Source organism: Suricata suricatta, chromosome 16 (assembly GCF_006229205.1).
Source record: "Suricata suricatta isolate VVHF042 chromosome 16, meerkat_22Aug2017_6uvM2_HiC, whole genome shotgun sequence".
Lineage (NCBI taxonomy): Eukaryota > Metazoa > Chordata > Mammalia > Carnivora > Herpestidae > Suricata > Suricata suricatta.
The window spans coordinates 6151552-6177211 of NC_043715.1; the positions used below are offsets into that span (position 1 = coordinate 6151552).

The 25660-nt window shown below is 56.9% G+C and overlaps 1 protein-coding gene across 1 annotated transcript in view; it reads right to left on the reverse strand.

Moving 5' to 3' along the window:
- The window catches only part of CMIP (c-Maf inducing protein), an 80625-nt gene that overhangs the window by 40617 nt on the left and 14348 nt on the right, over window positions 1-25660 (reverse strand). Inside the window, exons 5-6 of the mRNA XM_029926145.1 lie at window positions 5172-5333; window positions 941-982 (exon numbers count right to left, since the gene is read on the reverse strand). Of these exons, the coding sequence (XP_029782005.1) occupies window positions 941-982; window positions 5172-5333 (204 nt within the window). The remainder of the gene's footprint in view (window positions 1-940; window positions 983-5171; window positions 5334-25660) is intronic.

Genomic DNA, 25660 nt, shown 5'->3' on the forward strand with positions numbered 1-25660 from the left:
GAGAGAGAGAGAGAGAGAGAGAGAGAGAGAGAGAGAGAGAGAGAGAGAGAGAGAATCGGAAGCAGGCTCCACACTCAGCGCAGAGCCTGATGCAGGGCTCAGATCCCACAACTGTGAGATCAGGACCTGAGCCAAAATCAAGAGGTGGAGGCTTAACCGAATGAGCCACCCAGGGGCCCCTCATCTGGCAAGCTCCTATTGATCCTTCAAAACCCAGCTCAGACATCAATGCCTCCAGGAAGCACTGTGGCTTCTTTCCCAGGGGAATTTCTCACTCCGCTCTCTATGCAAGCCTCTGCCTTCCTACGACCCATGAGGCGCTCCTTGGGAATAGGAACGGTCTTAGTGACGTTCAGATTTGAACACACAGCACAGTGCTTGGCATCCGGCAGATGCAACCTCATTTCTCTCTTCTCTCTAGTGAGAGTCACACTTCCTAGCTTAAAATCACCCACACTTCCTAGCTTAAAATCACCCAGGAAGAGATTTTACCCCAAAGATGCTTACATCACAGTCAAGTCCCAGAAAACATTACCCCACTTTGCGTATGAGAGAGAATTAAACCCAGGTTCTATTTGTGGCTTAATTAGGAGACATGTCCTGGGGCAAGAAGCAGAGTGGCGTCCCTTTCAGCTAACAGGGTTATGCCTCTGAATACATTACACACTTTGCCGTCTCCTGCCTTCAACTCCCCGAGGCACACTCAGGAAGGAGGAGGCGATTAAGACACATTTGCTACAAACCTCAAAGACTGATAATTACACCCCCTCCCCAATCAACTGGGGCTCTGAAATGTGCAAAGGCAGGAAGCAGACATGTCTGGCTTGACAGAAGAGATAAAACTAAGGTCGCCGTGCGGGTGGATCACTCAGATGGGGGGTGGGGAAGGGCTGTGGGCACCAGGGGGTGGGCAGAGGGAGAGGGGTCCGGAGAGACTTACCACAATGATGTTCTCATGCTCCTGGGTAGTCAAGTTTGTGTTCTGAGGGATTGAATGGCGAGCACAGGAGGGAGACAAAAACAAGACAAAAACGCTGACGTTAGTAAAAGGGCACATTTGAATCTCAAAGGTCCGACCAGTTAAAAGCACTTTCAGCATCTCAGAAAGAGGGCAGTGGTCACTTCTCTTAATTAAACAGATCAGAAGCCCCTCCCAGGCTTGGTGGGGAAGGGAGGAAAGCTTGGCTTTGGGGCAGGGGACTGAGGTTCACATCCCGGTTTAACTGCTTGTGAGTTATGTGACCTTGGACCATGCACCCCTCCTTGGTGAGACTCGGTTTCTTCTTCCGAAGACAGGGAGCCTCCGCGGGCCGTGAGAGGCATACAGACAGAACCAACCCCGCGCTTGGGGCTGGCCACAGACGCCACCGGGGAGCCGGGAGGCAGGGTCACAGCAAACACAGAAAGAAACACGCTCTGGAATCCTGACTGTGTACCAGGCACAGGGGCAGCACCAATATATTATTTCAGCGGTTCTCCAGACAGGTTCCCAGGGGAGAACGGGGCTCCGTGAGCTGGCCAAGCGTGGTTTGGCTAAATTCAAGGTCCAGCGATGAACTTGCAAAAATAATTTTAAGTTGAATGGGTTAATAAACTTGTTTAAATTTTAGCGGTTTTATTTTTTTCTCCCCAGCGTGGGATCTTCTTACCCAGCTGGTACGCCATCATGTGCACACGGGAACGAGGAAAGGGATGATCCCACGGGAAGTGAGAAATCATGGGAAGACCCAGAAATGGTCACTCTTGTCTTCTTTGCTAGTCTCGTGGTGCGTTCCGTTCCATTGGTTTGTTCTTCGTGGACATGCGTTCTCACTGGTGTCAGTTCAGATTTCCTAACGGGACTGCGTTTGCCCCCTGGTACCACGCCGGCAAGATCCACTACTGCTGGGTTCTCGAAAGAGCCCGCTGAGCTCACTGCCTGGCATCTAAGGAGCATCAGGATATCTAGCATTTACAAGCAGCTGAAACAAAAGAAAAGCCACTGGGCCGTGAATTTGCCCAAGGGGTGAAGACAGCCACGGACCGGCCGGTGTTGGCCTCCAGTTCCTGGTTCCCATGGAGACAGGGGTCCCTGGTTCCTTAGAACCCAGGAACACAAGGAAGGTGGAAGGATGTCTTGGAATCCAAAGGCTGTTTCTTTTTCGGACACTGGTGGAGTTTAAGCAGCCCATTTATGGCAGATTATTAAACACTGTGATTTTCCTGCTCAGGGTAGACGGTGCCTGGCTTTGGTCTTTCCTTCTGACTGACAGTGAGGAGCTCACTGCGCCTCAGGCAGTGTGTGCACTTTGTAACCCGCATCCCACAGAGCCTCTCCTTTCTTACGAGGGTTTTCCTGCTCTGCTTCCACAGAGGAGCCACCTGAGCCTCACGTGGGCCGGTCGCTCGCCAGGAGCACAGGGAGGAGACGGCAGAGTGGCGCTTTCACCCTGTCTGTCCTGATGCCAACACCTGCATCTCTCTCTGTAAAACGATTTTTTTAAATGTCAATTTATTTTTGAGAGGCAGAGTGCGAGCAGGGAGGGCCAGAGAGAGAGGGAGAAAAGGAATCCCAAGCAGGCTCTGCGTTGCAGCAAGGAGCCCAATGCGGGGCTCGATCTCACAAACTGAGATCACGACCGGAGCTGAAATCCAGAGTCAGATGCTTAACCGACTAAGCCACCCAGGCACCCCCTGAACCTGCCTCTCTACCACCTGGTGATGGTGTGTGGCCCAAGCAAGGGGCAGTTCCATCCCCGAGGCTTCGGTGCACGGCTCCGGAGACCAGGCCGGTCCTCACTGCACCCGTGCACCTTCCCGGGAAGAGGCTTCGCTAAGCACGGACGCCTTTGTCCCAATCGCCCGGGGGGTGGCCTGTGCCATTCGTTTCACAGGGACCCGTCTCTTACCCAAGGCCATTTTCAACCCTGGGCAGAGAGCACTCACTGATAACAGCCACTGCATCAGAGGGGACATCTGCACCCCAAACTGAGTGGCCCCTCCACACACTCCACTCAGTGAAGGCTGGGGAGGTGCGACTTTGTTTGGTCAGCGGATGGGCAGTCCTTTCTCATAACTAACGGCCCCTCCTCCCCCTTGGAGATCCAGCCCACCTTCTGGTTTGGGGACACCTGGAGCCCCGTGGAAGGAGATCCCAGAAACAACGTGAGTAAAGAGAATAGGCAAATAATCCAGCCCACATATCTAACTAAACAGGAAAGGGCAAGGAAGAGGATTTGTGTGTCGTTCTGCCCATCCCCTCAGACCCTTAAGCTGGGAGTGCTTAAGGTCAAGATCATGACTATCGCCCATGGCAATAAACATGGCCTCTTATCCCAGTAGCCCTGGAGCCTGTTTACTCCTCTGTATGGTTTAGTGCTCGCCCTGCGGGTTCCTTTGAGAAGTGTCAAGTATCAGCGCCAAACGCCTGCCAAAGTGGCGGCCACAGAGCCTGTGTTCAAAAAAAGTGTCACTCAGAGAGGCGGTAAGCCTTACTCGAGGGGACGTTGCCTGGGCACAGTCCCAGCTCTGTCCCTTACCAAACAGCAGCTCTTCTCAGTCGGGGAAATAATATCGACCCCGTGCACGACACACAGTAGGTGCATGGCAAATGCAAGCTTCTTCCCTTTTTCCCCCCCTTTAAAAGCTTTTATCTTTTCTACCCCAGCGCTTGGGGATCAGAAGAGTTTTAAAACCTTGGCCTGTAAAGTGATGCCGAGGCCCACTGGCATGCGGTCACATGAAACATCCGAGATGGGAAATAAATGCCACCAGAGGCTGGCAACGGTACCCGTGAGCCGTCTCCCGCATCGTCCGGCCCGTGGGCCTGACGGAACAACGGTGTGATGGCGGCCGTGGCTGGTGGGACAGAAGGGGGGCAGGCGGTCTTGCAGGGAGAGCTTCCAGCCCCACCACTTGCTCACGTCCCTCTGGATCTCTGAGCCTCAGTTTCCTCATCTGTACAATGGGGACAGCAAGGCTTGTGTCTCGAGGGAGGCTGCAGGACACGAGATGCCACGTACACGGCGCCTGAGCCTGCCGCACACAGCAGGTGCCTGCGGGTGGTGAGCAGCCGGCCCCTGGCCTGCACGCTGGGGCCCTTCCCCTGCTCAGCGGGAAGCCGGATTCCAGGGTGGACCCGCGGCACCCAGCCTGGCCTGGCCTCAAATTCTAGACCTCGACTGTGATTCATTTCAGAGCACGAGTCTTTGCTCTTCTGTGAACTCAGCTATCTGGTGCGGGAGGGCACATCTTCGCCGCCCACCTTCCGCTCTTACCGCGCCTCCTTCGGGGGCAAGGGGTCCTCCCCTCAAACCGCGGGCAAGGAAGGCCTGTGCCAGTTTCCCGGACTACAGGCAGTGACAGGCTTGGGTCTGCAGAGGAAGGGGCGGCTCTAGGCAGTAAGGGTCCTTTCCAGAAGGGAACCAGCAGTACCAGGAGAGCAGGGGCCACGCCCAGGGGAGGAGGACAGAAGCCTGGCTCTGGTGGCCTTGCAGGGTTTAAATCAGGAGTCATCAACGCCAGCGTCCCCAGGGGGCCAGCGGCCAAACAAACAGGATGAGGATTTGTGGAGCGTGGAGAGCGCCTGGGACAGAGTAAACAGCGTGTCTCCATGCAGCCCTCTTCCCCGTGAACAGCGCGGCCGATGCTGGTTGGACCCCTCGATCTGTGTCCCTCCTGGCTGGGGCTGGTCTTCGTCCCAACATCCAGGGCAGGGCCGGGCACGGCGCACACCTGGCGTGGGGCTCCCTGGCAAAGCCGAGCAGTGCCAGCTGCAAACCGCTGCCAGATTTTCTGAGGCTCTGGGGGAGGGGAGGTTGGTCACAGAGGCAGCAGCAACAGCCGCCTGGATGCCTGGAGCTGATACGGGCCAGGGCCGGGGGAAGCTGGAGACCGGCCAGGGGGCAGGAAGCAAGGGCCGTCTGGCGGCTTCCCCAGTGTGCTCTGGCTCGGGAAAAACTGGAAACCCCTGAACTCCGTGGCCGTCGCCACCACCAGCCTAGCGTCGGGCCCAAGACTAGGCCCCCCAGGTTCAGCCGTGGGGCACAGCGAGGTGGTCACCACTGCTGCACCCCCCGGCCGGCCGGCAATGGGGAGACAATACAAAGTCAAGTCCAATCCTGCTGCCTGGTGCTCGCAGAGGGAAGGGCAGGGGTGGGGGTGTGCAGGCCCAAGCAGGGGGCACGTCTTACCTCTGAGAGCAGTTTGGAGACGATTTCCAGCGGGGCTTGGTTGATGGAGTCATCCTGCAGGGGGGAGGTCAGGGCCATGTCCACCAGAGTTCGGATCTCCTTCAAGACAACTTCCCAACGGCTTGGGTTACTCAGGACTTTCTTATATTTGTAAATCTTTTTCTGGTCGGGAGAGAGAAAGAGACACAAACACGTCATCGATATTCTGACAGTGGAGGAAGAGGCGAGATGAACAGAGAAACAGAGGCCCTGGCAGGTAGAAGGCCCCAAGGAACTGCCGGTGTAGACCGCCCCTCCCCGCAGGAAACGGGCTCGGCCCAGAGTCACAGGCGATGTTTGCAGACAGGCCTCCTGAACTCTGGCCGAGAAATCTCCACACCGTTTCCAATGACTTAAAAAAAAAAAAAAGAATGAAGCGATTTCTCCTTCAGTCATGTCTTCTGCCAATCGTGTTCCCTACGTTTTCACACGCAGGGAGGGTGGGAGCAGTCAAGGGTCACGGTGGGACTTTCTCGGTGTGGGAGGCACTGCTCATCCCCACCCTAAGAGGTCCCTCAGGAGAGCAGAGTCCAGCTAAGAAAAAGGACAGACAGGCTTGGGGCCAGGTATCAGCGCCAGCCAGGCGGAGACAAGCCCGGAGGCTCCCAAGAACCGCAAGGCGGCCCCCGGTTCCCACCCGGTGAGTGGGACGGAGCGCTGTCACCTTCGCCCGGGGCGGCGGCCGAAGTGGAGAAGTAGGGCACGGGCTGCGGTCTCCCTCGATGTGAGGCAGAGCGAGGTCCGCCTCTCTGACATCATGGAAACAGCAGCCCTGGGAAGGCGGAGGTCCTAGCCTGGGAGCCTCCCCGCCCGGCGGCCGCCTGCCCCTCTGGTGCCCTGGCTTGCTTGGGCCTCTCCCACTAGATGAACTCCTTCATTAAGTGCTCCGCTCCCCGGGGAAAACCCAAGTTTAGTGTCACTGCGCCGGCCGCCCACTGGGGTGACGAATCACAATCTCGGAGCCTGAGTCTGAATGAAGGCGTGGGGAGGGAGGAGGTCGGGGCCCCCCACGAGGCCGCCAGGGGCCTCCCCGACCCTTTGGTTTCTGAGTTAGGAAGTACAAAGCGGTCTTGGACCCCAGCACCTACAAGAAGTATCTGGGGGCCCTGTTCCCTGTGGACCTGAGTTAACTGTGCGGGCTGAGGCCTCACAATGGGACGGAAGGTGGACTTTGGACTCAGGCAGGCCCGGCTCCTCCTATAAAGTGTTTCACCTGCTGAGCCTCAGTTCCCTCTTCCATAAATCAGGCGTGAAAATGCTTGGCAGCCTCTCTCAGCGAGCGACTTTGCTACATTCTGGGCCCGCGATGGCCCGCCCTCCGCGCACAGTTACACTCAAAGGCAGAGTCCAAACACAATTAGCCGCTGGCAACACACAGGGCACCCAGATATTGAACTTGTCTCTTTGGAAAAAGAGGATGAAACGCACCCCCTCCAGCAGGACAAAGAGTGTCTCCACTTTCTCTCTCCCTGTTTGCTCCCAACCTCCGTGACCTTCTAGAATCTCTTACTAAGAGACTTGCTCATCCTGCCCCTTCCTCACCACCATCACCCACAAAACAAACTCACACCGAGTCTGCGCCCCTGACCAGCCGGGGTCCTCCTCATGTAAATCAGTGAGGCCATCCCCGCCCCCCACCCTGCCACCTGCCTGCCCTTTATTCTCCCTCTTGGTCTGGCCGTGCTGTCACCGCGCCCCATCAGGAACGAGACAGAGGTGATCCCTTCCCAGGGGCTCCAGGGCAGAGGAAACAGCCAAGACGTGGACTTGTCAAGCTCTGAGGACCGTCTGACCCCACGGCGAGCCGTGTCGGGGGCGGGTGTTGACTGAACGTGTGCCGCTGGCGGGGGTGACGGTGACAGTGAGGATCTGCTGAGTCCCAGGACTTCAATGACCAGACACGCCCCGCTCGCCGAGCTCGCCCTGGGCCGGTAACCGGCCTGGGTCCCACTTACGTCAGCCGGGCACCACCTCCCCCCGCGCTGCCTGGGCTGTGCAGACCCCACGTTCCTGACTCTGCTGCCACGGAGTCGCTTCCCAAGGCAAGAACGCCACCCACCCCTGAAGGTGAATGCCCCTTCGAGGCCTGGGCGCTGTGGTTTTGCTCCGTGCCCAGAGAATCGCTTACATTTTAAATGATTGACCGTGACATGGTCACAGAAATGCGTCATATATTAAGCCCCAAACGATGAAAATCCATGTCTTCCCACGGTAGATTCTAGATGGCGAACCCGGTCTGAGCTGTCAGAGCCCTATCTTCTGACCAGCTGCAAGTTATTTACCTTTGAAAGAATAATGACTTCATTCTTTTCGTGAAAATGATGCCTGCTCATTGTGAGAAATTTAAACCAGGCTGAAAGGCACAAAGAAGGGGACAAGTGAAAAGAGGCCTCAAAGATCCCGCAACCTAGAAATAGTGATCATTAGTCTTCGGTGAGCACGGTTCCACCCAACCCTCGCTGAAACTCTGCCAGATACACAGCCAGGGTGTGGGGGTGGGGGGCCGTGAGGACGGCCAGCGCTCTCCGCACTCAGACATCACCCAGACTCCGAGGCAGCAAGGTCCAGGCAAGAGGGCCCACCGTGCAGCAGCAGCCCCCATGCCTGCCGACACACCTCTCTGTAGGGGGAGGGGTGACACTCTCTTGTGAGCACCCAAGCCCTTGCTTAATGGGTGTCCCCAGCACTTGTGGTCACAGGGGCTGAGGCTACATTCAAAGCCAGAGGGTCCCAGAGCTTGTGACAAGGACCAGTGTGTAATGAGCTCATGCTACCCATCAGGCACCGTGCTGAGCATTTCGGGGCATCAGCTCACTCCATCCTCACGGTGACCTGGGGGGCTGGGGACCTGCCACAGGCTAAGCGTCCCCCAGAGTGGACCCTAAGAACAAGAACCCAAGGGCAGACAGTTTCCTTACTTGCGAGATGATGCGGGACACATCAGTGCAGGGTGGGGAGGAGAAGGCAGTCACTAACGGGGCACTGCCAAGCATTAGGACTGGGCCACTGCGGACCTGCTGTGAATCCTGCGGGGACTCGAGGAGACAGCCCCCCCCCCCCAGGGAGCAAGGAAGCTGCCGCATTTACCCACTCACTCTCTGGACACTGCTTGTCCAGGGTCCCGTGCCCTAGACAGACCGCTCTCGCAGCCAGAAAGGAACATGCCCCTAGGCAGGGCCATGTGCGGCCCCGGGGAGCAGCCCTCAGAGCGCAGTGGCTAAGAGGGACACCTGCAACCTTGTGCTCGAGCCACCGGTGTCCTGCTCACATGTGCGACTCTAGCGGCCAGAGGGGTGGCCAGACTCGTCCCAGGTCACACAGGGGACAGTTCAGGAGTCAAAATCAACTCTGGTTAACTGCAGAGGTGTCTCTCTCTCTCTCTCTCTCTCTCTCTCTCTCTCTCTCTCTCTCTCTCTCTCTCTATCATGTCCGTCAGGGCCAGTGCAGACAGTGGAGAGGAGGGACAGACTCGCCAAGAGGCACGATGAGTGGACGGGGTTCAAGAACGAGCGCTTGGTGGCATACGGTGACAAGTCCACGAGGCTTGGAGAGCCTGAGGCCAGGCAGTCAGGGAGGTGGTGGGGGAGCTGCGGAGAGGATGGGGGTGGGCAGCAGGCGGACAGTGGGGCTGTGAGATCATGGTCACAGGGGGTGGACAGGGCAGCGACAGGGCAGAGGGAGGCTGCCCAGGACCCACAGGGACCACCCATTCTGCCTTGGGTGACGAATTAGCAGGTTTCATCCCAGGAACCCCAAAGAGCTCATCTGGTCATGAAACACACGGGGGTTGGGACGGGGACACCTCTGGAGCACTGATTACCAGGCTCCCAGGAACCTGGCCTTTGGCTTTGCAGGTGTGACCCCTCACTGAGCCCCTTCACCAGGAGGGGTAAGTGACATTTTGCCATGTCCAATGTGGACTCCAGGGGCCAGTGGGTTCTCTGGTCAGAGGCCCTAGCACCCCCCATGAGGGGCTTAAAGCAGGGATTGGCAAAGTGCAGCGGTTGGCGGCGGGGGGGTGGGGTGCAAACCCAGCTCCCTGCCTCTTTCTATGCAAAGAAGCCAAGAATGGTCTTAAGGGTTGCGAAGAAGAAAACCCCAAAGAACACATAACAAATCCAACGTGCCCTGCAAAGCCCCAAATATTTGCTACCTTAGAGAAAAAGCTTGCCAAGCCCTCGCTGAAGAGGTCAAGTGCAGTCTAGGAGTGAGTGCACCGCAAGGTGTTCAGCAATCTACCAGGGAGACCCAGGTTCCGGTGGTAAAGAGACGTCCCTTCACTCCCACCAGGCTGGCCGTAGCCAGAAGGGTGACACCCAGTACTGGTGAGGACCCAGAGGAACCGGGACCTGTACGCTCCACACGTTAAGACAGCACCCCCGGAAGCTGCTGGATAGTCACATAAAGCATCAGGCATATGTTTATCAGATGACCCAGCAAGTCCACTCCTGGAAACCTACCCAAGAGAAGTCAGAACAGACTCTACGGAAGGACATGTACACGCATGTCCCTAGCATTATCCACATTCACCTCAGCCTGGAAACAACCCAAATGTCCATCAACTGATGAACAGAGGAGCAAAAGGTGGTCTATCCAGGCAACGGATTGGTATTTTCGGTAAGAAGGAAGATCTACCCAGACGCGCTACAACGTGCGTGAACCTTACACACATTCTGCTAAGTCACAGAAGCCAGGAAGAAAACACACACCGTGCAATTCCTTTTACATGAAATGTCTAGAACAGGCAAAGTCATAGAGGCAGAAAGTGGAAGAGTCACTTCCTGCAGCCGGGGCGTGGCCACAAGGACTAGCCTGCACGCAGATACGGGACATCTTTTGAGATGAGGCCAACATTCTGAAACTGGACTCTGGTGATGCCTGCCTTACTCTACAAATTTAATCAAGTCAGTGAATCATACACTTATGATTGGTGAATTTTACGGTGTGTAAATTACATTTCAATTAGAGTGTTCAGGAAAAATCCCAACCTAGGCAGGCAGACATAGTCAGAGACAGCACCACTTTCAGGAGTGCAGGTTTTGCAACAGGAGACACAGTAGAAATCTAAGTTCCACGCCATCCACTCACCTGTCCACCCATGTATCCATCCCGTCGCCCTCTGTAACCATCCATCCACCCACGCTTCCGTCCTTCTATCCATCTACGTATCATCCATTCAATCGTTCAACAATTACCAGGAACCGTGTGCCAGCACGTGCCAAGCACCGTTGCTGGGTACTAAGGACCCCCACGGTGAGAGAAGCAGGCAGGCCCGGTGCTCCTGGAGTTCACAGTATCTTCCTTGTACCCCAGTTGCCTCAACTGCAATGCGGGGTCATACTAAGTCCTGCCAAAGGCCTCCGTGACCGATCCCTGAGATGACAGAGATAAAGCACCGGCCCTGCTGCTGGCTAGACCACAGCCCTCACTCCTATCACTTACCAAGCGCCAGGAGTGAATGGCTCCTGGCATCGGTGACTAAGCCCCACCAGCTCCCGAAACCGAGCCAGCAGGAAGAGCTTCCTGCCTCCCGGGTGGCACAGCCAGTCACTCCATTGCCGTCCTCACCCTCTGCTTGTCAGGGAGGGGACGTTACCTGGGCAACACCCGCCATCGCTCTGGCAACTGCTCCCACGGCAGAAGCAACCACAGACGCCCGGGGTTCTCTGGCCTGGAAAATCAGAGCCGGTCGGCTCCTCTGTGGGAGACAAGCTGTCGCCGGGAGCGTGCCCCTCGCTGGGAGATGTGTGACTCAGAATGGGCTGGAAGCGTGCCCCTGGGGACGGGGCTGCTCTGCTGGTGGCCGCAGCCTCTGAGGCTCCGGCTCGCGGAAGCACGCATGCTCCCCACCACCTGTCATTAAAGGAGAGGAGGCGCGGGCGCTCCTTGGAGCTGCCGAGAAAAATGAGCCAGTGCGGACCCCAACGGGCTTCTAGAACTTGTTCCCAGTGGACGGCCCAAAGCTGGGCCACCCAGACCCTAAGTCCTACCCCCACGTGGCTACTTACATTCAACGGAATGAAAATGAAATACAATGAAAAAGCCAGCGCCTCGGTCCACCAGCCACACTGCAGCTGTTTGAAAGCCACAAGTGGCCGGTGGCTACCGTACTGGACGGTGCAGAGATCGCTCTCATCACTACAGAAAGCTCTAGTGGGCTAAGGTCTTGGGATTCTCCCCCCCCCCCCGTCACCATGCCCCCAGAAGACCAGCAACATGTTCACAGCCTCTCCCCATCTCCGCCAGCGCTCTGGGGCCAGAATGTGAGTCACACCCTCCCCACTGCCCTGCTCCTCCAAGGTTCCCTCCCGGCTCTCGAGGGTGGTGTCCCCAAATGTCCCCTGCACACCCAGGAAGAATGGCTGCTTGGGCAGCTTCTCTGAGTCCTAGAGAGGGGGCTTCGACCCCTTCCTCTGACCTCCATTCCTCACGACTTAGTATGGGCCGTGCAGGTGCCTGGCCACCCCTGCCAAGCCGTGAGCCTCTGGGGGCCCCAACACTCGGGCCACCAGTGCTCCAGAATGACAGGGTGCTGCTTCTTCAACCCATGTAGCATTAAAGACCATCACTTTGCCTTCAGATACAAGCCAGGCCTGGGACCAGCCCCTACATGTCACCCCCACACTGCCCACTGGGCCCTCAGGTCTTGACCATCAACCTGACACAGCTCACAGCCTCTCGGCCCCCTGTGCACATGCACAGAGGCGCTAATTTAGCCAAAACAGTTACTCAGCTGCTACCTGCTGGTCCAATTAACTGACAGATGGATTCATCAGTGATTGCCCTCCAGGGACTCAGGATTTTCACGCCCAGGAAGGGTAGGGGTGCCTGCTCTGGGCGCTGGGAGTGGGGGAGAGAACACAAAATGGGACACAGGCCCAGCCCTGGGTCCCCCTGTCGGCTGGCAGGTAAAGCACGACGCCGCTCATGCTAACAAAGCTACAAAACACAATACGCTGGCTCCTAGCTACCAGTGCTTACCACGTCCCAGGATCAACGGCCCCGTGTGATGTCACAAGTAAAGACCGGTCACACTCCTGGAGCCCTCTCCACAGGCCAGGCCCTGTGTGCAGCACTTTACAGAAAATAACCGCCACTCAGCAAGATGTGTGACCGAACTAGGCCCATTTTACAGATGAGTAAAACAGAGGCCGGGAGTGGTTAAGTCCCTGGCTAAGTCAGGGCTGGAGCTGAGACAGGTCTAGCTGTGGACCTTTGGTGCCCGGCCACTGAGAGGCACACACCTGAGAGCTTCCTCTGCCTTGGTGGGGGCTGTGCCGGCCACCAGGACGCCCGAGAAATAAGTCCTTGCGGCTGGAGACTCAAGGCCGCACAGGGGCAGTTCCAGACCAACGGCAGCAGGGCACCCAGCTGCCCGCTGCTTGGAAAGCCAGCTCCTGGGGAGACGGACGATTTGCCTGAAAGAGGGATGGAGCCAGGGCACTCAGCATCCGTGTGCCTATCGAGGTGGTCCCTCCACAGCCCTAACTGCCCCCAAGGACACAGCGGGGCCTCGGGGTTGTCTGGGCAACCACGCCTCTGGCTGGCCTGGCTCCCCACCGGGTGCCACATCCCACCGGGCACTTCGGGGCCGTTGAACTCTTGGCGAAATCCGATCACCACATGGATCCGTTTGAGCACATTTAAAAATTGCACGTGGCTGTTTGTCTCACTGAGCTCGGAGCTCCTTGGGGGCAGGGACTGAGCCCGGTGTGCTTCTTCATGGTTCTGTGTGGCCACTGGACCTTCTTAGGGCACACGGACAGTGCTCTCAGTGTTTGTAAAAGGGAGGAAAAGGAAAGTCAGAAGGAGTGGCCGCTGCATACGAGGTGCCCCCGCTGTGCCAGCCCCGAAGCTAGCCTCTCGAACCCCAGTGGGTGCCCCCCAAACACAGCATGTGCAGGCCCCTGTGGGGGGGTCTTAAAAGGTTGATCCAGGTTAGGCCGATGTCCTTGGATCTTCCCTGCGAGGTGGACATGCTCACCCTGTCCCCATCATACCCGGGAGGAAGGGGCAGGTCACACCGCTGGTGGTGTGGGTTCTGCTCCCCAAGTGATATGTCCAAGCCCTAACCGCTGGTATCTGCGACCGTGACCTTATCTGGAGACAGGTCTTTGCAGAAGCAGTCAAGTGAAGATGAGGTCAGGCTGGATCACGGTGGGGGCGGGGGGCCCTATATCCAGACTGGGGTCCGTATGAAAAGGCCACATGAAGACCCACACATACGCAAGGGAGGGACAGCCGAGTGACGGAGGCCGGGTGTGTGATGATGCGTCCACAAGCCAAGGAACTCTGAAGAAGCGAGGACAAGGACGTCCCTTGGGGTGTCTGGATGTGGAGGAGACACCCTGATTTTGGATTTCTGGCCCCACGACTCTGAGAGGATGAATTTCTGCTTTTTAAGGCCCGCGGATGGTGGCGCTTTGCCAAGGCTGTCCCAGGAAGACCATGGCTGGTAGACAGGGAGCAGCCACTCAAGCCGACCCCTCCAACCCTTTCATTTCATGAAGATGGAGCCGGGGCCCGCCTGACGGGTATGTGGCGATGTGTGTCGGGGGGGGGGGGGTGGCGGCATGGGCACCCATGGGGCCTCAGCAGCCCCTCCCAACTTCTTGTTGTGGAATTTGTTGGGTTCTCTCTTCCTGGAGGAGATCTACCTTGCTCCCTCGGAGGGTGGAAATGCCAGTGTTCACGCGTGACACCAGCCTGTCACCCCAGCGTGGGAGCCCGGCCCTGCGCTGGCCGTACACCTGGACACGCAGCGGGCCTGCTGGGAGAGCTCCCAGGACTCAGCGGGGACGCCAGCACGAGGCCACCCCGGGTCCTTGGCAGGGAGCAGTCTTGAGGTGGGCTCCAGCCCGGAGCAAACAGGGCTCCTTTTCCTTTCGTGAAGGTCTCACATGAGCCAAGAGCACCCCCATCACACCGGCTGACGGCCTGGGCGTCCTGCGGCGGGCACCATGCTAAGTGCCAACCCGAGACCACCACCTTAGGGTCCTCAATCCCGGCCACACGTCAGAGCCACTATGGCTCTGCATTCCAGTGACAGAGTCCAATCCTGGGACGAGCTCATCAGGAGGGTGTTGGGGGTGAAGTGGAGCCCGGCACCAGATTTTGGGAGTCATTGGTATTTTTAAAATTTTTTTTTAATGTTTTATTTATTTTTTTGAGAGAGAGATTGAGTGAACAGGGTAGGGGCAGAGAGAGAGGGAGACACAGGATGTGAAGATAGGCTCCAGGCTCTGAGCTAGCTGTCAGCACAGAGCCTGACACAGGGCTCAAACCCACGAACCACGAGATCATGACCTGAGCTGAAGTCGGCCACTTAACCGACTGAGCCCCCCAGGCGCCCCGATCATTGGTATTTTTAAAGTATATCTCGGCTCAGGTCATGAATCCAGGGTTGTGGGATCAAGCCCCACGTTGGGCTCTGATGGTAAGCATGGAGCCTGCTTAAGATTCTCTCTCCCTCTGCCCCCCTCCCCAGCTCATGCTCTCTCTAAAAAAAAAAAAAAAAAACAAAACTCTTAAGAAGAAAGTATATTTAAACACCAATGGACATAGAAGCATTACTGCAATAGCCAAAGTGTGGAAGGAACTCAGTGTCCACGGGCGGGTGGATGGGCAGACAAATGCGGTGCGTACAATGCGGTGCATACAAGGAAGGCACGAAAGGCACTGTAAGGAAGGAACTTCAGACACGCACTGCAAGCCCGATGAACCCTGAGACTTGTGCTGGATGGAAGAAGCCAGGCACAAGAGGACAAATACTGTGTGATTCTGTCCACAGGAGGGACTGAGGGTCAGTACTGCTGGTCCAGTCTGCGGGGGCAAGCGCGACCCCACGGCACAAGGAGACCACAGTCTGGGGTAAAAGCCAGCTGTCTGAACCGGGACCCCTCCTCGGGTCACCGGCTTGTCCTGAGTCATGGTCACGGGAGACTGCAGGCACACACAGGTGTGGCCCCGGACCTGCCCCCAACAGCCCCCTGCTGTGGAATTCCATAGAAGAGACCCGGGAAGGGGCATCACAGCCCTCTCAGGAGGCTGGTGGGCAGCCCCGTTCAAACTCAGACACACCCTCCCCATCCCCGCCCTTCGCTGGCTTGCCTCCCCCATCAGCCTGTCAACTCCTGGGAACTCAGAGGCTCAGGCAAGGCCCCTGTTTTGACTCTCAGGAACATGCAGCAAGACAAAGTAGGTGTGGGACATATCTGATTTCAGACTTCTGTCCTGTGTGGCCTCAGGCAAGTTATATCACTTCTCTGAACCTTACTTTCCTCATCTGTAAAATGAGATTAATAGCAGCTCCTGCCTCTCGCAGGCTTTAACAAGATTCCATGCCCTGTTCTGGGCTGAAGGCCCAGCACTTTGCAGGTGCTAAGTGGTAGCTGTTGAGTTCAGCAGGACGTGGACTGAAGACAGTTAACCTCCGAGAAAAAATACTCGAGACCAGAAACCGCCATCGGTGGAGACGTGCTTGAGCACACCGTGGCCCCCACGCACGGCGGTCACGAGACTGGAGGAAACCAGGTCTGCCGTGGGCTCCACCTCAACACTAAGCGTAGCAGCAAACACACACACATACACACACACACACACACACACACACACACGCACACGCATGCGTGTATTTTGACACTCGCGCACTCCAAACAAGATCCAACAAGCGGTGTGGGGGAGGGGCACACAGCGTCAGGCAGGGGAAAGCTGTCTTCCTGCAGGGGAAGTGGCTTCAGGGAACGCCAAGAGGGGGGAAGGGGCTTGGCCTTATCAGTAATGTTTCAAATTGTCACAGGAAGCCTTATCCGTGTACGTGTAATTACAAAGAAAAAATTTTAAAACCCCAAAGACTTCAAAAACTGGTTCATGAAGGCAGTGGTGTCCCTTCCACAGAATTTTCAAAGCGGTCAGGATCCCACATTCTTAGAAAGACCTGGAAGGTGTCTCAGCCCCTATGTTCTTGACTTTTCAGCGTTCCTGTAGATTACCTGGTTTTAATCATCCAGGCTGCGCTGGGTGGAGAGGAAAGAGCACCAGACTCCCATCGTGCGACTCACGGCCTGCATGTTTGTATGCGGTTCTTTCTGTGTGTACATGTGTGCACACACACACGTGCGCACACACACCAGCATAAAAGTATGCATAAATTTAGCCCATACCATATATGCTGGCCGTTTGTTAACCTCACCTCTGTCTCCCACCCCTGTGCCCCTGAACAACAGATGCTAGGGTTCGCAAACATTTTCTGTAAAGACAGTAACATTCCAGGCTTTTCTGGCCACGCTCTGCTGTGGCAGTGTGAATGGGAGGGGCTGGGTCCCCCAAGCTCCCTTTCTTTGTAAAAACAGGCAGAGGGTCTGGACAGTTTGCTGCCACTCAGGCACGGATTCGTGCAGATCTTTCCCCACGGCCACAAGTAATCAAAGGCAAAACTGGAGATTTATTTTGGCCCTCAGTTTTAGCTGTTTTGTCCCCCATTCCACTGTACGAAAAGGGCACCACGTTATACACAGACCCTGTGTCTCACCTTTCCTCTCCTAAGCCCTGGAGGAAGGCGCTCAAAATCATCGGTACACACCTCCCCACGCTGTGGGTTTTGTGAAGCCACCTCAAGTCTCGCTGGGCAGAGGTAGCATTTACATTTAGAAAATTAAAACGAAGCAAAGGATGAAGCAAAGGGCAGTCCTCCCGCCTGCTCTCAGCCCTCTGGGCAAATCCTCCTGAACATCTTTCTGGCCATGGCCGGTGGCCGTGACCGCCATCCCTGAGTGCCCGCCCCTCCTGGCCAGGCAGCTTAGTCAAAGAGCCCCCTCCTCAGGGGCCACACCACCAGGGTCTCTAAGAAGGCAGCCCACCCATCCTCTCCAGGCCCTCAAACATCGACACTCGACCCGCCCCTCCTCATGAAAAACACAAGTCATGCACATCTCAGGCATGGGTGACACCCCACCTTTAAACCTGCCGCCTAAGACCCTATTATTTTGCAATGACGTTTCGAGGGGCATGCTTGTGCCCGGAGAGGGCAATAAACCCTGAACCTGGAGCAAAAATGGCAGTGGGGGGCCATCCTCAGAGATGCCATTTTGCGAGGAGACACCCCCAGTTAATTGCAACCCACCAAATAAACTGAAAAATGCAAATACTATACCAGAGGCTGTGCTCTTTCTCCGCCATGTGGGAGGGGCCGGGCCCTAGTGAGCTTTGCTCCCTGATCTGCCCGGACAGCATGGGGGCCCTGTTTCCTCAGGGCCTGATAAAGGGAAACCTCTCTCCCAAATAAGGAGTTGCCTTGCTCAGCCTCAAGCCGGTAGCATCTCAACCTGGGGTGGGGGGAGGGTTCCATTGTTTCTCTTTAGAACTTTGTCCAGCACTTGTACTACTTCGAAGGGCATCTGATCTGTTCACCCCTTTGTTTGGGAACTCCTCCGTTCCTAGTGGGGCTGCCTCCTCCGGGCTGCAGCCGCGGCCACCAAGGGCCCTGGCTGGCGTGCTGGAAAAGAGTTCAGTTCCCTGACTCATCAACAGCCACTCCTCAGCGCGAGCGTGCAGACAGGTGCCCTCCCGGGTAGGGGGTCTCCTGGAGGGGCGGCAGTGACACGGGGAGTGGGACTCGGGAGGGTGATCATCGTGGGGACTCTTAGCCGCACACGCGGAGGAGATGCCGGCAGAGTGATCCAAACGTTGCAGACACGCACAGCCATTTATGCCTGATCTCGGGCCAGGAGGACCAGGAACGGGGTCTAGAAGTCTTGGGAGGAGGCTCAGACCCGGGTCTGAATTCTGGCTTGGACACACAGGGAAGTTACTTAATCTGAGGGTCAACTTTCTTGTCTGGGAGAAGGGGACAGAATCCCCACCCCTCAGTGACACTGTACGGCCGACCTAGGACAACAGAGGAGCAGTGGAGGGAAGATGGTAGGCACTCCATAAGCGTTGCCCTTCCCCCTTTCAGCTCTGCAGCAGTTCCTGAGCCCTGGCGGGCGTCAGCATCACTGGAGGACGTGCAGGCTTAGGGGCAGGTCTGCACCTTCTCCTGAATTTCCAGGTGGAGCAGATGCTGCTGGTCCCACTTTGAGAACCACAGGTGCAGAACCCCTCTGTCAGTAGCTGGGAGGCCTGGGAGGAGGTAGAGATTATTCTAGTTCCATGTAGACGGTGACAAAGGCTCCAGAGCCAACAGGCCCCGATGGGCTGCTTGGCCAGAGCTGATGTGGCCCCGACTTCCTGGGTGTGCTTTCCAGGGTCCAATGTTCCTGAACATCCGCTCCGACCGGAAATCAGATTCCATGCACCCTGCCAAAGGGTCTTTGCCGCACACCTGCCTGGCGCCCAGTGTTTCTCTGGCGCCCCCACCGGATAACACACCGCCTCGGTGTTCTGCCAACCGTCAGGGTGGCTTCCGCTGCGTCAGAGGGCGGTTTCTGTCCATTTCAGGGTCTTCCGTGAAACTATGTCTGGGCTCTGAGAAGGGACCAGGACCCTCAAGAGAGAAGGGCAGGCGTGACGGCCACCAGGGCTATGGGGGGTTCTGTCCTGGTCTCCTGGTCAATTAGCCTCTCTCCAAAACACTTTTCCATCCAGAGAGTCGAGCTGGGTGCCCCCCTGGGTATTTTAGGATCACCAGGTGAGGCGAGGCCCTAATTCCTCTGTGGGGACAGGCGCTGCTCTTTTCGGAGTCTGTTTGGCCTGGTCTCCGAGCCAACGGAGCCAACAGTGGGGCAGGAGCCTTGGAGGCAAACAGAACAGCAGGCCATCTTCCCCTCTGAGGCCAGACCACCCGCCAGGGTCCCAGCTGAGAGCTATCGGCCAGGGCACCAGCTGAGAGTGATCAGCACCCAGCACCCGCCTCCCCGCCTCCCCGGGGCTCACTGCCCACCCCCCACCGCGCAGGGAGCAGCTGCTGACGGCGGCTGCGGAACGTGCTAGCCAACGCACTGCCTCACGTTTTTGTTTTAAAGGCTCTTCTTTGAAGAGACAGAAAGAGGAAAAAAAATTCTGCCTTAAAGGGCAGAAAACAAGTTCACCCGCAAACCATTTACGTGAAAAAACTTCCTTGTACGGTTCAGTGACTCATCAGCCCCATCAAAGCGAGCATGGGGTGACACAGCCGGGCTCTGGTCGCCCCTTCCTAGTCTGGGAAAAAAACACCAACAACCCACAAATGCACTTCTTGGCCATTCGGAGAGCTGGTGGTCGTGCGCCCTTCCTGAGGCCCGGGGAACAGCTTCCCCAAGGATGTGGGGGTGTCTCGGATGGCCAAAGCCTGAGGCGGCCTTCGGGAGGTGGCTGGGAAGGCCCTGGCTGGGGCAGGAGGGTGCATGGAGAGGTTTGCTGCCCCAGAGATGCCAGTCTCCTGCTCGGTGGCCTGGGGCCTTCATGACACCGAAGGTGGGGCAGGGTGCCCCCAGCTCCAGGTTCCTGACCTATCATTCTGGGAATGGCTGGGGGAGGGGGCGTCTGATGGGGTGAGGATTACACAGCAGGCTCCTCTCACTGCCTCTGGCCTATGGATGGTAGGTCCCCCCCAACCCCCACCGCCATCCTTTCTCTCCAAAACTCAGTTTTCCCATCTGCGTCAGAAGACACAAAGTCCCACCCGGTTTGACCCTTGTCTGAACAAAGTACTACAAAACCATAAAAAAGGAATGGAGGAGACCGGTGTGTGCTGACAGAGAGAGATGGCCGTGATATGTAGTTCAGGGGTGAAGGAGAGGGGAATGGACAGTGTGGGTAATACAATCTGTGTGGTGCTTGTAGAGGGACACGCATAGAACCTTCTGAAAGGTCCCAGGAGGCTGCTCACAGGCCTGCCTTTGGAAATCGGGCGTGGGGAGACTGTCCCTGTTACCCCTTCCTGTGCCGTTTAGAATTGCCACACATACCCTCGGCTGGCATTTTCCAGAAGTGTCCACGGAGGGTACCTTGGGGGAGTGCGGGGCTGACTGGAAATTTCTGGGGTGACAGGAATTTCGGTGGTGGTTACTCAGGCGACTACAATAGTTAAAACTCCCTAGACCCCACAGTCAAAATGCGTGCATTTTGTTAACATATAAATTATTGCTTGCTTTTTTTTTAAACTTGTGTTAACAGGTTTATGGGCAGTGGGAATTGTTTTGGTTCTTTTCATCCTTTTTAGTATTAAAAAGCCTTTATAAATACAATTAAAATGTTAACATTCGTTTACTTTTGAGAGACAGAGACACAGTATTAGCAGGGCAGGGGTGGAGAGAGAGAGAGGGAGACACAGAATCAGAAGCAGGCTCCAGGCTGTGAGCTGTCAGCACAGAGCTGGATGCAAAGCTTGAATCCATGAACCGTGAGATCACAACCTGAGCTGAAGTCGGACGCTTAATCGACTGAGCCCCTGGGCGCCCCATAAATATGATTTTTAAATGCCCTGTGCCTGAGGACTCTTGTACATTGCTGGCGGGCATGTAAGTTGGTAGGACCGCTTTGGGCAGTGCCCACTGGAGGAGACCCTAGGCCTGCCCAATGGCCTTTGTGCAACAGGACATGCACATATGTTCACAAAAGACATGCTTACAGGTCCCATTTGCAATAGCCCCAAAACAGAAATACCTGCGCACAACAGGACAAATTAATACAGCCCACTCATTCAACAGAATGTCATCCAGCAGAGCGAACGGATACGTTAACACCACACACAGCAGCACAGAAAAATCTTATAACATAATGCTGAGCCAAAGGAACTGGCCACAAAAGAGTTCAGCACATGTGATTCTTCTTCGCCAAGTTCCGATATATGCAAAATGAATCTGTGCTAGGAGAAGGCAGGACAGGGGTCTTCTGAGGTGGGAGGTGGGGGTCAGGGGGGCTGAAGAGACACCTGGGAGGCAGTCGCTCTGTTTTCCAATCTGGGTGATGGTAAATCGGGTCAATTCTGTGAGAATTTGGGAGAAGCCATCCAGCGCTTTCGCAATGTAGTGCCTTAGTGAAACGTTTGTTTAACAAACACTGATGTGACCCATGTCTGTGCCCGAGACAGATCTGGTCAGGGACGCGGGCCCCCTCACTGGGCTCGGGGACCGAGCACCCTGGCTCAGATACCAGCTCTGCTGGTTCTAGCTGCGCGGCCGCAGACAAGCCCTCCACCTTCCAGAACCCCTTCTCGACGGGCCTGGTAAAACTCAGGACGATTTCAAGAGAACATACGCACGAAAGCCCAGAGCACAGCTCCTGACGTTCGTAGGTCCCTAACCATCGTTCTCTCTACCGTAAAGAAAGCTCATGGAGGCATGAGATCTCCTCCCTGGGGTCACCCAGCCCTCTGCCACTTGTTAGTTTCAATCCCTGAAGCTGCCCTTGCTATTAGCTATAGGGCCCTGATGGCCTCTGGAGGGGCCCCAATGGCCTCCCCACGGTTCCACTGAACATAGGTGCTGCAGAGGCGGCCTGGAGGGGCTCTGCTCCGCCACGCCGTCCTGCGCTGGGACAGACTCACCTCTTGGGGAAAGCTGCCCCTTTCGCCAGTCTCCCCGAGTCCCTGTGACCCCTCTTAGGAAGTCACAGAGCCCCCTCTGACCTAATGTTCCAAACGAATCCGGAAGGAATTCCAGCATTTCTGATCCAAATGACGCAAACCTACGGCTGGGCCCGTAAAAGGTCTGAGGCCGGCTTCTGCCCATCCTTGTCCGGCTGCCCAGTTTTACGTTCCTTCTCAGAGGCAGACAGGTTAACACGGTGACTTTCCCAGTCATGGAAAAGGAGCACGACCCCAGCGTCTGTCTGGAAGCTTAACACTTTCTCCCACGCACAAGCCCCAGTGACGCAGAGGCCAGAGCCAGCAGGACCAGATGTGGGTCGCAGAATGCTTGACACACCGTGATCCAGAGGGTCGCGAAGGAGGCTGGGCGGCCGCTTTTGCTCCCTCCCTCAACTCCAGTCTGGCAGCATGGGCTCTGAAGGGAAGAGTCTGCCTGAAGGGAAAAGGGCAGAGTGACTGGCATGGGTGCCTGGGGGGCTGGTGACGTGAGTGGCCTGCATGGGCCTCCTTCTGAAACTCTCTGCTAGGACCGATCTAGCAGAGGGACACAGGGTCTGTGGTTATAAAGCAGAGTAAAAATAATCAACATCGATCCAACACTTTTTCTCATGGCAGATGCCCTTCTCTTACATTAAAAGATTTTTGTTACTGTTTATTTATTCTTGAGACAGAGAGAGAGGGAGAGAGACTACGAGTGGTGGAAGGGTAGAAAGAGAGGGAGACACAGAACCCGAAGCAGCTGTCAGCACAGAGCCCAGTGCAGGGCTCGAACTCACGAACCGTTAGATCATGAACTGAGCCGAAGTCGGATGCTCGACCGAAACCCACCTAGGCGCCCCTGGCAGGTGCCTTCCTAAGTTCTTTGTTGCTATGGACCCACTTAATCCTTATAAGAAGCTAATAAGGTTGGTCTTGTGAGCCCTACTTCACTTAGGAAGAAAAGGAGGCCAATAGAGAAAAGGAACTAGTCCAGGGTCACATGGCCAGTGGTAGAGCCGGGATTTGAACCCAGGCAGTCTGGCCCCGAGCTCTTATCTTTGGGCATGGCAGAAATTATTCTTTTGGGAGCAAATTGGCAAATGTGGTAAAAGCCACAAAATAGACCCCTGCTCTTCTCAGTAACCATTGTTCTGGAAATCTGCCTTAAAAAAGTTCCAGGGGTGTTTCAGGGAGCTGGGCATCTGACTCTTGATCTCGGCTCAGGTCATGATCTCATGGTTTGGTGGGTTGGAGCCCGAGATCGGGCTCTGCACTGACTGGAGCCTGCCTGGGATTTTCTCCGCTCTGTGCCCCCCGCCCACTTGCGCTGTGTCTCTTTCTCAAATAAATAAACATTAAAAAAACAAAAGTAGTTCCAAGGAAGTAGGAGCTTAGATTCGGCGAAACGTGTGACCACATTATCCATAACTGCGGAAATGGGGAACAGCCCGAAAGCGCAACCACAGCGAGTCGTTGGGTAAATCAGTCCGAAGCCTCTTCACAGAGGTTATGCAGCCACCGGACGCATGTGGGCTTGGACGCGACGGAAGGCTCCAGCTGCTGCGCCCCAGCGGCCCGGGTGGTCTGTGCCATGCGCCCGGCAGAGGCAGACGAGGCCTGGAAGGGCATCTGCAAGACTGAAATGGGTCACTGGGCGGGGCTGGTGGCAGCAGAGCGCTTTGCCCTCCGCGTGGCTGTAAAGGTGTTTTCAAGATGGCTATAAGAAGGATGGAGAAACGAGAGGAAACAAGACAGAGAGGAGGGCGATGGGGGCAGAGAGGGCTGAGCGGGGGCACCATCTTCCCTCCGGATGAAGGGGCGTCCTGGCCGGAGCAGGCGAGCCCAGCCAGCAGCCACACGGAGGGCGGTGGCCCAATGCCAAGGGGGGTCAGAAGCAAGGCTGAGTCTGGGCATGCAGAGCCGCGATGCTGGCATAGAGGACACTGGGGACACAGGGCGTCGAGGGCAGATGTGGAGGCAGGCTGGTCCTGGGCTTGACCTTCCAGGCCCAGCACGAGTGGTCTGACAGTGGGTCCTGGGGCACACAGGGCAGGGCCGTCAGCCCTGACCCGTGAGAAACGGGGCTACCCAGCCAGAGGTTAATTCACATAATCCTCATGGTGACATCTGGGAGACAGAAATATAATGCTCTCGTGAAATGGTGTGTCCCACTGAAATACTGAGGCCCTGCACGCACAAGACACCAGACAGAAAGGAGTGGAGGGATGGGCAGCAGCACCAGCTCCCAGGTGTGAGGAACTGTCCAACATGTGTGTGCGTGTGCACGAGCACGCAGACACGTGTCAGCCGGGAGCCGCGTTCCCAGGGGTTAAGACGCGGAGTTCTGTCTAAACCCCAGCTCCGCCATTTAACAGTTGTCCGCCGCAGGCCAGTGGTTTAACCCTCAGCCTCAGTCTCCACATCTGGGAAATTGGGAAATTGGAGGACCAGGCTGCTCCTCAGATGTGTGAGGATGCAGCGGGGTGACCAAGGCCATTGCTGCTCTGGCTGAGGGGGGAGCTGGATGAGGACTCGGGGCACGCGTGCTGGGGGCTGCCCGCTCGGGGCCACAGACGCAGGACTGGAAGTGGCTCTTCCCCCGGAGGAAAGGCCCGAGAGGGAAGAGGAGGTGGGTCTAGAAGGAAGGTCAGAGTTGGGGGCGATGGCACCCACGTAGGGTCCAGCCTTCCCCCAGAAGCTTCCCTCTTGGGAATGGGCTTCAGCTCTGGGGCCCTCAGTCCCTCTGACCAGGTTGCCCAGGCATCTTGGCACCAGCTGGGCTCCCCGCCCCATGCAGAAATGGGATGAGGGGTCCAGCCTGCCCAAGCGGGGGGGGGGGGGGGGGGGGGGGGGGGGGGGGGGGGGGGGCGCGGGGGGCCAAGGGAGAGGAAACCTAGGCTCCCGGCTGCAGTTTTCACCTCTGCGCACCAGCCGCGGCCTGACCTGGAGGCTGACTGGTTGTCCCTGAGATGTCCTTGGCCCGTGCATCCATGAAACGGGGCTAAAGACCCAGACGGCCGCGAGAGGACTCGGGGGGCGGATGTGCCAGGCACGGCGGAGCCCCAAACCCTGGAGGAACGGCCAGCCAGCCACCCCCTGCAGGCACGGCCCTCCTGAGGACACTTCCCACCCCCCCCAATTCTAAAACACGCCTCACGGGGCAGTGCAAGGGCTGGGGGAGCACTTGGCCTTCTAACTGCTTCAGACGAAGCACAGCATCCTGCCTACAACCCGGTGAGCAAGGTGCTGGATTACCCCCATTTGACAGAGGAGAAGACTGAGGCCCAAATGAGCACACTCCACACCTGATGCACTCCTAACACGGTCACCCTCTCACCTGCAATAGTGTCTTTCTAGGACTGACGTACCCACCCCCTCACACATTCGCTCACACACATTCACTCAAACACATTCACTCCCACACACACATTCTCTCACACACACTTGCCCTGGCACGTGCACTCCACATTCCTTCCCACCCTCCCGCTCTGTACAGGGAGGGACAGAGCCCAGGACGGGTGGCCTTGGGGGTCCTGCCGGGAGAGGGGAAGCAGCCAGGGCGGAACCCCTGAGGGGACACAAGCCTGGGCCGGGATCTCCCCACAGCCCAGTGCGGTCCTGTCCCGCAGCCTAGGGACGGGAAGACACCTGGCTCCCTGTGTCCCCGAGTCCCTGGGTCCGCTCCTCGCTCCCTGTGTCCCCGAGTCCGCCCTCCGTGTCCCCGAGTCCACTCCCTGTGTCCCCGCGGCCGCCCCGCCGCCCCCGCACCGGGAGAGGCCTCGGGGGCCCTTGGTAACGGGCTTCCCCAGGGGATACAATCCTCTCGGTTTTCGAGGCTTCCGGGCCACGGCCTAGGACGGAGCCCCTCTCGGGAAGTGAAAAGGCCACTCTCCCAAGCTGGAGGGACCAGAAGGGCCACCTGTGCCACGCGGGTGCACCTCGCCCCCTGAGGCTCCTTCACGGC